Source organism: Acartia tonsa, chromosome 8, assembly GCF_053477335.1.
Source record: "Acartia tonsa isolate MP-2025a chromosome 8, ASM5347733v1, whole genome shotgun sequence".
Classification (NCBI taxonomy): Eukaryota; Metazoa; Arthropoda; class Copepoda; order Calanoida; family Acartiidae; genus Acartia; species Acartia tonsa.
The window spans coordinates 9,823,403-9,836,486 of NC_137267.1; the positions used below are offsets into that span (position 1 = coordinate 9,823,403).

Below are 13,084 nucleotides of genomic sequence, written 5' to 3' on the forward strand. Positions count from 1 at the left end.
TTGCTTTACATTTTAAATTTCTTTTCGTATAAAACCATGGTGAAACCTAACTTTTTAGTCGATAAAGCAAATATTAAACATTAAACTAGTATATTCATTAAAGAAAATACTATGGGTCAATGCTGGAAGATGCTTAGAATCACTTGCTCTGGTTCGTGGATAGTCCCCTTTTACAGAGTTTTTGACACCCCCCTTCCGCACGCCTATGATTTATAATGCTTATACTTTTCCTCTAACAGTCCTATTGTAATACGATATTTTCTACTTATGTATTGTATATTATTAATGTTTCCATAAAAATTATCGTTTATCCTCATTAAACTAAAATTAATTCAAAATTAAAATACGCAGCTGTTTTAAAGATTAAAATGTCTGAAAAAGAAGATAAGATATCCTCATGGCCTCCAGAAGAAGAGGAAATATCCACATGGCCTCCTGAAGAAGAGAAAATATCCACATGGCCTCCTGAAGATGAGAAAATATCCACATGGCCTACTGAAGATGACAAAATATCCTCATGGCCTCCAGAAGAAGAGGAAATATCCACATGGCCTCCTGAAGAAGAGAAAATATCCACATGGCCCCCTGAAGAAGAGAAAATATCCACATGGCCTCCTGAAGAAGAGAAAATATCCACATGGCCTCCTGAAGATGAGAAAATATCCACATGGCCTCCTGAAGAAGAGAAAATATCCACATGGCCTCCTGAAGAAGAGAAAATATCCACATGCCCTGAAAAAGAAAAATTCTTGCAGGAAGATGCTATTAGTTTGCCTGAGATGACCCCCTTAACAAAGTTGCCTTTAAACACTTTTCAAGATGCAAGAACAGCGCTTGCTGTGTGGTACAGGTATGAAATAGCATTGAACCTGAACTTTTTTGGAAAGAAATTTCCTTCTCTGTATCGTGGGTATTTTTTAAGTCAGTGTTGGCTGAAAGTCATTACATAATAACAAAGCTTTATATATTTAGAAGAAATAGTAAAAGAAATGAGCTCGTGTTGCCAGAAGGACTAGGGGCCGCTTCAAGAATTAATTATCTGGCAACTTCTCAACAAGGAAAGCACTTTCTTAAACAACAAATCAGGTTTAGTTCTTTCTTTTAAACTAAAAATATTTTCTAATGTGCATTGGGAGAATGGAATGTTATCAGAAAATGTACTGTTATTGGTTGATTTAAATAATTTGGAGAGTAATTACAATCTTCATTTGTTTGTACAGAGTAGAATAATTTTGTTCATAATTGGGGGGTAAATAAAGGGGACTATGCACGAACTAGAGCAAGTGATTCTAAGCTCTTTCCAGTAGTGATTCTAAATATTTTTTTGGTGAATATACTGGTGTCATGTTTGAAATAGTTTTACCAACTAAAAAAAAATTTAGTTTCACAATGGTTTTCTATGAATAAAACATTGAAATGATACGTATTTTTTACAGGGGTGTATATTCTGCACAAGATTTATTTTTTTTTCCCTGCTACAAAATTTTTTATTTTTTTTCCCCCCTAGATTTTTCTTAAAAAGTAGGGGGGGAAATAGAAAAATATTTAAAGAACTCTATATTTTATTTATTTTATCCCTCCTACCACACATTTTTTTAGTTTTTTTAACCAAGGAGGGGGGCGAAATGGAAAAAATGTTTTCAGTTTTCTTAATTTTTAAATTTTTTTTCCCTCCAACCACTTATTTTTTATTTCCCCCCCCCCCCCCTGAGCCGGGGATCCCATGCAGAATATACACCCCTGATTTTTTAATGAAATAACAGCAAATGTTTTGTTGAGTTCAACGGTTTAAATAAAGTAACATGCCAAAACATAATAAAATGCTGTGAATTACGAAAGTACACTAATGAAACTGTTTACAATATTACAAGTTACCATACTTTTTTCTAAATTAACATTTTTAATTGAAAAGTTTACTTTTGTGTCACAACAGTTTAAACTCAACAAAACATTTAATGATATATAGCCAAAAAAATGCCTAACATTTCAAATTTTTTTCGTATTAAACCATTGCGATTTTTTTTTTTTTAAATTGATATAATAATATTAAACATAACCCTAGTATATTCACCAAAAAAAAACATTTAGAATCACTGCTGAAAATTGCTTAGAATCACTTGCTCTCGTTCGTGCATACTCCTCTTTATCTACAATTGTCCCAGTTCCCAAGATCCCTGATAAGAAATTTATTTGTGTTTTAAAAGCGAAGCTTTTCTATAATTAGGGTCGGTTCGTACGTCCGTCCGTAACGAATTGCTTTTTTCGTTAATTTAGACATGTTAGAATTGTACTATCGATTTCAAACTTTGCATGGTGATTCCTTTAGTAGTTAGGTACGATTTAGAAAGCGTAGCAACTCTATATAATTATTACCAGAATGTCCGTACGTCCATTTTAAACATGTCGATTTTTTTACTTTTTTAACAACAAATTTTCATGTGATCTATTCATTCGATTGATCTGATTTTTGGTATATTAATTCATGGGACAACAAAGTATAATGTTATGAGCGAAGGAACTGTATAATCAAGTTCTAAAAATGTAAGTATGTCCATAAACATTATCCTGTATCCAGCAGTTTTTCAACAAATTTACTTACAATTTTGCTTCGACTCTTATACATTTATATTCTGATTATTCAGTTCTGACACTATAAAAGTGTTCATGTCCGTTTGTCCTACCGTTTCAGTGCTTCGCTTTTATGGATGTTGTCATCCTTGTTATTTAGTAATTTGTTATCTGAAGAGAATCTGAACTGTGACAACTATCATTACTACTACACACTGGCCTCATACCATGATCTATGTCAAGATAAAACAAAAGCTTTTGGTAAGTTATTACAGTATGGCGTCGAAACCGATTATAATATCCGCTGGATTAGAACCGGTTCTTAGCCATTCTGAAATATAATGCATAGCATCGTATTACAAACAACTTTCCACGAAAATTCATTTTTGTTAGCCTGGGCCTTCGGCCCCTTGGGCTCACCAAAACTGGTTTCATTCTTATAACTCAATTTGGAAGCTAAGCCATTACTGCGATCTTCATTAACATACAGCATTATTTTAATTTTGAAATTAATTAAATATAAAAATCAAGTTTATTTTTTAGAATATGTGAGAAAAAGCTTAATGCTTATGGAATTTAATGAAGATCTTTTAGAATCATCAGATATAAAGGTATTCATTTAGCGGAGCTACTCTATAATATTTTCTATTTTGGTTTTTCTGTCCGTAATTCTTTACCATGCTGAAAAGGAGAAGGGTGAAATAGTATCATTGCGGGTGTAATCAAAATATAAATTAAATTGATCTTTGTTTTACAATTTTTTGGGGAGTGTGTTCTTAGGTTCTATATGCCCTTTATTCTATTTTCGATCATTTTCCTTGTTGATAAACTGAAAACCGGAATATCCCACCAATTTTTTTTTGCTTTTTCTCGTTTAATTACACAAATTTGAATCATTTAGTAGTGTTAGGAGAAAACATAGGGGAAATTTTTTAGAAAAAAAGTTTGTCTTAAGTTGATTAAAAATTGTCTAATTTGGTGAAAAGAAAAATTTGGCGGTATTCGGCGGGAGCGGCGGTTCGGCCGCCATTTTTCACAAATCCACGTTATACCCCTAATTAAAGCAACTGCCATGCCATATTTTCTGCTCCTATTTTAAAGTCTTAAAACGGGTACATGGCGTTCCTGCAACTGGCAGAATTACAGCTGGATGTAATTTTGTCAAAATGTAAAAACCTCTGCCAAAAATACAGTCATACTTAAAGTAACCGCCATAAATACATCTAACACAGGCATTTATACATCCAAAATTGTCAATTTTACATCTATTTCTTGCCAATTTAACATCTAAACTTTTTTATATGTCATAAATACATCCTATACATTTTAATTAATAATAAACAATAGTGAACTGTATAGTAGACATTTATTATCAATACAAGAACATGCATAAATATTATATTAAAATTATAGTTAAATGTTTAGTAGTCAGACATACAAGGTTATTTTTAGGGTCGATATGCTACGAGGTTATTTGCACCTTTTCTAAATTGCACCTATCAGTTATAGGAATCATCAGGCAAAGTTTGAATTCAATAGGACAATTTGAACATGTCAAAATTAATGAAAACAGCTAACCTTTATGAACGGACAGACAGACCAACCCTAATTATAGAAAAGCTTATCTTTAAAAAAATAAAAATCTGCATGTGTTGCTTGGAGTAATGAAATTTCCGGTTACGATTATAGAATTGCTACACTTCCTAAATAGAAAAAAGGGAGGGGGCGGAAAAACTACCAAAACTAAAAGTCAAAGGAACTCAACTAAATAAAGAGTTAGAGCTCTTAGTTTTGGAACTGTGAAGAAACGACAGTGGAACCGCCGCTACTGCTGAAAACCGCTGTATCCCGCCGATTATTTTTTGCCTTTTTTCAAATTAGACAATTTTCAATTATCTGAGAAATTATTTTTTCATAAAAATTTCCCTCATATTTTCACTAGACGCTTGGCTTTGACTTTTATTTTTGGTTTTAAAAAGTGTCACTTCCGCCTCCCCACTTTAAAACGTCTAATTTAACGAACAGGGCTGACAGACATACATACCATAATTATAAAATAACTTCACTTTAAATATAACAAGAAAACATAATGACCACTTCTTTTTTAAAAATTCACAAAAAATACGAATATATACAATCAAACTAATTACCTAATAAATGACATTCTAAAAAGAATTCTTGAAATGGGTAAACAGGGAAAAAGGAATAAGTTATAGAAAAAAGATTTTAAACATTTACCTATAATGTAATATATTAAATATGTATATTATTGTAGTATTAATATCTACTATATAGTTTACTATTGTTTATTATTGATAAAAATGTACAAGATGTATTTTTGACATATAAAAAAACTTAGATGTGAAATTGGCAAGAAATAGATGTATAATTGACAATTTTGGATGTTTAAATGCCTGTGTTAGATGTATATTTGTCAGGGTACCTACGATATATGGCAAATTACTGTCGAATTTACATCCAGACAAACAATTTTGACAAAAGTACATCCACTGTATTTCTGCCAGTTGCAGGAACGGCAACGTCCCCTTAAAACACACACTGTTGCAAAATATTGCGAAAAAAAAATTACCTTTATTTACATCCCCAGTAATTATGAACAGATTTACCCCACATGAGTATTGATTGATTGATTGATTAGCCATAGTTTCTTAGGGTTTGGACCTAAATAGTCATGGAGTAGGCTGAGACACTTTTGTCTAGCCACTAAGGCTATCAAGCTCCACGTTCCATCACATTATGACTTGACCCGCTATCTCATGGGAGCTACTCATTATTACCTCAACCTCGCTGTGTATTAAGATCTTTGATTGAAAAATTTGAACACTTCTAGTCTGGAAGCAACCATTGAAAAATATCTTGTTATTTCAGGAATATTTAGAGTTGATAAAGAATCTGAATGAAGATGAACGAAATTGTATTTGGTTATTCTGTAAACTTAAACTGCAATTCAAAATTAAGGTACCTAAAATTTCACCCAATGTTTATTGTTTACCCAAAAACTTTAAAGGCCTAACTTTCTAATGTCTGTTATGAAGGGTTCTTATGAAATAAGGCAATGGACGATAAATTGTTGGAAAATTTTGGAGACAGAAGGTTTTTGCAACCATCAAGATTTAGTGATAAATCCCCAATGTTTTAAGTCAATGAATCATAGATCGTGCCTAAAACATTAGTTATGGGGAAGTGAAATTACAGTCCAATGTCCCATCCTTTCCTGCTTCTTTTTTTTTATATGGGTACAGTTCTATGTTTACTAAGGGAACTTAAGTGAAAAGATTATGGACTTTAAATTAATATAAATCCCAAATTAAGATTTTCAAAATTACCCTATCTGTAGATGAGAATTATTGGTTGAAAAGTTCCATCCAACTCGACTAGTTTGTAACCACCCAATCAAAACATATAAAAATACCCAAATTATTTAAGGTGATTACAAAACTTTGGGTACCAGTTGTATCCTATTATTTATTACAGGAAAGTGCAACAGCCAAACATAAAAGTTCCTCCAAACTGAAAGTAGACAGATGTAATCATAAGGATTTGTCAGTTGAACAATTTAAGGTAATAATGAAATGAAAATAATAAAGGACTAATATTAGTCCTTTATTTGTAAGCATCCTGAATTTAAGTAATTTTATGTCATACTAGTTCAGACTTCTATTGAAGATTGAATATTAATTTATTAAAAGCATTTTTTACTTTATACTGGTTAATGTTCTTTTGTCTAACTGTTTGATTTTGCTTCTGTTATGGGTAATCCCATCCTTGTAAGTACTATGACTAGGTGAAGTTTTAATGTCTTAAAGATTTTAAATGCCATTAACTCAACCAGTGAAAAACAAAGAAATAAAAATAAATAAAATTTCAGAGTAGCTTGCAAGTTAAAAATGTATTTTTTCTTTTAAAGGTGTCATACTGTGGGGCGCAGCGTCCTGTTGTGATAACCAACCTAGAATCCGTGATTGCTGGACCTGAATGGACTATTAAACATATCAGGTATTTTTCACAAGTTTAGTAGAAAAGATAATCTATAACTCACTTTGTCTGTTCATCAAGGGGGGGGGAAGTTCTGACACATTTGCGTAAACCTGGTGTATAGGCGTTATCTTTGGACTGAGAGGATAGGTTATTAGGGATAAAATCATTCTTATATGATGAACTTCCCCCAGATTTAAGATTTTTTGGATAGGCCTCCAGGTTCCGGAGCTCCAGGCCTCCAGGTGGTCTCTCTACAGGTAAAAATGAAAAAAAAAATTTTTTTTTTAAAGTTAGATGTCAGCTTATGAGACAAAATATGTATGTTTTTTCTTCAAATATGTGAATAACAATCAAAAAGAAGCATATTTTGTTTTATAAGTTAACCTGTAACTCTTCAAAAAAAAATCTTATTTTTAATTTTTACCTGTACAGAGACCACCTGGAGGCCTGGAGCTCCGGAACCTGTAGGCCTATCCAAAAAATCTTAAATCTGGGGGAAATTCATCATATAAGAATGATTTTATCCCTAATAACCTATCCTCTCAGCCCAAAGATAAAGCCTATACACCAGGTTTACGCAAATGTGTCAGAACTTCCCCCCCCCCTTATGCCCCAACAGTTAAAGATGAACTCCTTATATATATTCATTCTTTTTCCATTCCATGGCAGCTTATTTCAACAACGAAATTAATTTGGGGGGAAATCACGAAACCTTAAAGTGATTTTCAACTGTCGTTGGGTGGTAACACTCATTATAGTTGACGACCTTTATATCTGCATTAGATTTATTAACGAAGCCCAATCTGTCCCACTTTTGAGCAAGACGATTCCTATATGACGTCATATAATGGGAAAAGAAAAAGGGAAGGGGGGGGGAAGAAAATCTCTTCAAAAGAGATGGGAGAAAAGGGAATCGTCTTTCTCAAAAGTGGGACAGATAGGTCTTTGTCGATTTATTTTGCTTGTTGGCTATACCTTATTCCTGGTTCCATAGTCCTTATGTCAAAAGCCTAAGAAACTGTGGCAAATGAATGAAACAATTCATTTAAAATGTTTTTTTTGTAGAAAAGTTTGTGGATCCAAGCAGGTATCCTTGAAGAGCGCCAGAGAAAACTCTACAGAATGGGCTGGATTAGAAAGTAACCATGCTACATCTACAGTAGATCAGGTATAAACTATTGATTAATCCTATTGATTGTCTTTACATAAAAGTAACAGGATGTCTGTCAAATCAGATCTCGCTAACCACTGCACTGCACTGGAAGCTATTTATAGGTCCAGGGAAGGAACTATTTTGGAGGAAATTTTTTTCACCCTCCAAAACTGCTTTACCAAAAATTTTACTTTTCAAAAACTAAAGTGCCTCTAGAGTTCTCAAGGGGCTTAGCCATTAGTTAAAATTAAAAAAACAAGTAAATTTATGTTCACAGGCAGTGAATCAATAACAAGCTTACTATAACTTGGGAATAATAAGAACAGTAACTGCATGTGATTAACTGTGATTATAGATAGATGAATTTATGTTAATATATCTTATTTAAGATATTAAGTTATAGTCATACTAGCGGCTACGCCCCTAGAAGCTGTAAAATCTATATGTTCATTATGTTCATATAAAAATGTATGTACACAAATAAGCATAAATTTACCTTTCCTTTGTTCCCTGTTGAACATTTGGACGGGATGAAAAAACCTGTTTGCTGTACAAAATAAAATTCCCGCTAAAATAAAATGTTATAAAAGGGATAAGAACCTGATAGAATCTATCAGTTTTATATTAGTAGTCGTACAAGAAGGTGCTTCTGTTTGTGTGGTCCTGGCTTTGCTCCAAACGAGAGTTTTAGTGAACATTGTAGTTAATTATTATTGTCAAGATCTTTCCCTTCCCTGTACATCATTCGATTGGTTCTAACAAGCCTAAAAGAAAATTATTTTATCTATTTAAATTTTATATGTAAATAAAGTTTTAAGAATTGCTAACTGTGTTTTATTTATTTTCGATGAGATTTTGCCATTAAAGAAATGATTTCGGACGCTATTGGTTGATTGAATACCACGTAAAAGCGCCTAGAAATTACAGAAGCCTCTTGAAGCACTTAAGGTAGGAGGGGGAAAAGTCAACCTCATCCCATTTTGAATTTGTGTTCAAAAGAGTAAAAAAGATATTTTGAGGGGGAGGGGGTGAAGACATCCTCTCCAAAAATAGTTTAAAACCTTCATAGGACCTATAAGAAGCTTCACTGTAAAGGAAAACAATATCGGTTCAGCGGTAATCGAGATCCTTCGGGACAGACAAAAAAACGCTTACTACTTTATATATAAGGATAGTGACTGGTTGCTTTTTCATATGGACGGTCAGAATTACAGACAACCTAGTTGTAGAGTAGCTGTGCTTGAATATAAACAATTCTATAAATGTTTTCTATTCCCATCCTTTTATGGGTTTATTTAGTGACTTTTTATGAAATGCCGTTCAGAAGATCTTCGGTGATATCAAACACAATTATAAGAAAGAAAATCCCATTTTTTTTTACTTTTTCAGTACCTGGATACCTTACCAGGTGACCAGTACCTGTTTGACTGGAGCCTGCCCCTGAATGCTCCAGAATTGGCCGCTCAGTTCAATCTACCAGAATATTTTGAGGATAATATTCTGCTCAAAACTAACCCGGGAGCTATGTATAGGTATGTTAGTTCATACTTTAATAGCCACTGCCTCTAAAGGATTTATCAAGGTGGGGTAAGAGTAGCCTAAAACCTTAAGATATTTTTAAGAATCCGAGATCTTTTGCTTCAACCCAAAAAAAACCTTCTACTTTTTACAATAGAATAAGTACTACATAAGAGTTATTTTAATGTATTTGATCCCAGATGTCTTAATGGCAGTAAATCCCCTATATTGTTAACCAAGTTTACTCCTTCTATAGATTAAAATTACTGGTTGAAAACTATGAGAATGTACACTAAAACAATAAGAATCACCAAAAAAAATTTACTCACAGACAGGGGTGTATATTCTGCACAAGATTTATTTTTTTCCCCCGGCTACAAAATTTTGTATTCCTCCCCCCCCCCCCCCCCCTAGTTTGTCTCACTAAGTAGATATAGTCGTTACTGTTTCTTGTAGGGATAGCTGGCCAAGCCTGTTCATTGGCGCGGCGGGAACAGGCAGCGGTCTCCACGTGGATGCTTTCCATTCTCATTTCTACATGTACCTTATTTCAGGTAAACTTTGAATAAGTTCTAGTCACGTTTTCAAATATTTTCACACTTGTAAAACAAATGAATTAAACAGTTGAATCTTATTTTCAGAAACGCAATTTTTGGTGCTATTTTTACACACTATATTTGCAAAATATTTGCACAAATACTAATTTGTGGTGTTTTCCCTTAAAGTGTCTAACGAGTACTAACCACCTTCTCCTCAACCCCTTTATTAAACAAATTAATAGAAATTAAGGAAGGGTAGTTTTTTTCTTTATGCTCAACCTCTGGTTTGGGGGGGAGGGAAGGCACATGTTCCCAATATTACCCAACTTAATCTGCTCTAAGTAAAAAATAAAAACAAACAAAAAATATCCCCCCCCCCCCCCCTCCATAATTTCAATTTATTACAAAATAAGAGGGCGGGGGTTTTGTGCTCGACTAGGCGCATTGAGGGAAAGCACCACTAATAATTTTAGGAAAGAAAAGATGGACTTTTTATCCAGCAGAAAGTTTGCCCCTGTTAAAACCAGTTTACTGGGATTCCTTAGATCCATCATTCACAAAAGATTTAGATACAACCAATATTAATAGTTTTACTGTTGGTAAGTTGCTTTTTTATTTTATTGCGTGCACAGATACTCACCATGTGAGTGTTAGCATTGATGTACAGGGGGTGAAAAAAGGGAAGAATGGCCTCCCTACTTCACTATCAAATTGGGATGTTTACCACCTGAATACATGTAAAAAGTCAGACCCCCCAAAACAGCTAAAATCAGAAAACATTTTTCCAAAAATAATTCAGTTAAGGATAGTGTTCCAGGGAAATCTTTCCATTTCAGTCCAAACTTTAATTACAACCATCAGCAAACTATCTCTTTCATTGCATGACCTTTGTCTGTCAGCCTTTTCTCTTGTGCATGGTTATGAGTTGCGCCTGTTTTGGGCAAAGGTATATCAACACCCGCATCTGACATAGCAGCAGTAGGAACAATTTTTAACAACTTTAGTCATTACACGGTCTAGAGCCGAAATTCGAACCCCATTACCTCCCCCGACTAAGAGTAGATGCGCTATGTGTAAAGTAACCATTTCTGAATAAAATTAATGTTTTCTTTTTTAAGATTTATGTGCTGGGGAGGTGCTGTTTGTACCCGCTGGTTCACCACATACCGTCATTAATCTGGAAGATTCCATAGCCGTCTCAGGAACAATTATAATCTTGTATAAAATTTGAAAACCTTCCTTAATCCTTAAAAGCCAGAAAAGCCATGATTGTATTGTAAAATTTTGCTTTATTCGCCCTCTTTTTTCTCAAACTTTGTTTTGAATGTCCTTTTTTACCGGAAAACGGGAAAAACGGCTGTTTTTTTCTCTTAGGTAATATTTTTTTTTTAAATTTTCGGATCACGTGCATTTCCTGGTATCTGTTATCTTCAAAAATCCATGATCTTTAAAGGCTGCAAACGTCGGTAACGCTTTAAATTTTAACCGACAAAAAAAGGCCTTCAAATAATAGGAATATTACCTAATAGTGCAATTATCTCGCAGTCCACATAAATGCGCGAAAAAGACGCATTTTTCCTTCACTGAAGCTTTCTCTGTGAATCATTTGATCTTGGCTATTTCAGATTATTTATAGGCCTTATTATGCCGCTTAACATGATGTGCAGGCAGGATATGTACGTTTAGTTGTTTGGCAGCTTGCAGCCTTTTAAGTTCATAGATTTTTATTTACTAAGTATATTTGCGATAACTTTTATTTAATGAAATCTTCCAATTTTTAACATGTACAAAACGGCCTGCTTAATTGCTTCAAGATCCATGTCAGATCTATATAGGAAATAAATGTCTATAAACGAGCTCAAGTTTTCCAAGGAATATTTGTTAAAAACTCATAGTGCTCCAATAATCCATAATAAACTCTCATTGCCCAGAACGATAAGACCCATTATTTTACTTTATTAAGAATAAATTCCTTTTTTTAATTTCATGTTGCTATTTACCTTATATTGATGTATTTAATTTCTAATAATAAAAAAGAAAATTTAAATTTATAATATAATAAATTTAAGAAAACTCTGTTTTAAAAGAATTCGATTGTGGCGACACTTTGTGTGTTCAAATGTTAAACTAAAATTGTAATCATCATCATTAACCCTTTGGTGATGGTAATGTAAAGAAAAAATATAATTTAAAAAATCTTTTTAAAATCACTTAAATTATTAAATATTTACTTTCTTTTAGATAGTAATGCCGGGTGAGGAAAATAGATTTATTGAGAAATAGATATGCATATAGAAAACTAGCCAATAGGGAGATAATTATATCGAGCCAACTCTAGTATATATATATGGATATAACATTTTGAAGTGAACTGCACTAGATCTAAATTTTCAAAACCTAAAATCTCGGTGGATGTTACATGCTAGATGTTAATTGTGTACAGGAAACTTTGTGAACGGGACAAATGTTGAGTTATTCAAGACCCACATGAAGGTTAATGCTCTGAAAGATCCAAGATCAGCTGATCTTCTGACAGAACTCTGTGATTTGAAATTAATTTGAAATGTATCAAATGTGTATAAATTCTAGGAATAATAAAATTAAAAATAAGATATTTTACTGAATTTGAGGGCGGCCGGGGTAATTTTGTGTATCATCATTGGGGATGCATATATATTCATCGGTCATTGTCTTATCCCTTGAGCTCCCTGAGTGAGTCTAATCTTTAAGCTATATTTGTTGTGGGTGAGTTAGATATGCTTTTATGCGAAATAAACGTCCTTGATTAAAATCAAAGCTGATAACATCCTAAAGTAGTGAGGCTATTGAATACTAGAATTGAGCTCGATATAATTATCTCACTATTGGCTAGGTTTATTCAATGTTTTGTTTACTTTCTTTTGGTTATCTGAATACTGACAATTAACCCTATTCTTCCATTATCTTCTCCCTGACGATTTCTTTCTTTAAACTATTTAAGGATCTTAATATTTTTTATTTCAAATTATCGTCCTAAAAAGGGTTAAAATGTTTAGTTAACTGTTAAATTTTAGTTCAATATCTGACCACATTACGCACGTATCGCTAATATCAAATTATTTTAAAACTAAGTTTTCTTTTATTTACTATATTATAAATTAAATTTTCTGTTTTATAAATAGAAATTTAATACTTTAATATAATTCAAATAGCAACATGAAATAAAAAAAAATGAATTTATTCTTAATACAGTAAAATAATGGGTCTTATCATTCTGGTCAATTAGAGTTTATTATGGATTATTGGAGCACTATGAGTTTTAAACATT

The 13,084-nt window shown here is 32.8% G+C and overlaps 1 protein-coding gene across 1 annotated transcript; it reads left to right on the top strand.

Moving 5' to 3' along the window:
• Positions 1-362: 362 nt before the first annotated feature.
• LOC145325967 (uncharacterized) lies at positions 363-12,389 on the top strand. Its single transcript, XM_080168992.1, has 13 exons — positions 363-850; positions 973-1,086; positions 2,729-2,829; positions 3,112-3,179; positions 5,458-5,547; positions 6,064-6,150; positions 6,497-6,585; positions 7,633-7,735; positions 9,110-9,252; positions 9,695-9,792; positions 10,251-10,376; positions 10,896-10,976; positions 12,218-12,389. Exons 1-13 carry the CDS (start codon positions 369-371, stop codon positions 12,337-12,339), a joined length of 1,704 nt encoding a protein of 567 aa, XP_080025118.1. The 5' UTR covers positions 363-368; the 3' UTR covers positions 12,340-12,389.
• Positions 12,390-13,084: the final 695 nt, after the last annotated feature.

What these genes read in the sequence shown, in the direction of transcription:
- LOC145325967 (XM_080168992.1), top strand. Translation starts at nt 369, where the DNA reads ATGTCTGAAAAAGAAGATAAGATATCCTCATGGCCTCCAGAAGAAGAG. An exon ending in CTACATCTACAGTAGATCAG is followed by an intron (nt 7,736 to 9,109) that starts GTATAAACTATT and finishes TTACTTTTTCAG; the next exon opens with TACCTGGATACCTTACCAGG. An exon ending in TATTAATAGTTTTACTGTTG is followed by an intron (nt 10,377 to 10,895) that starts GTAAGTTGCTTT and finishes TTCTTTTTTAAG; the next exon opens with ATTTATGTGCTGGGGAGGTG.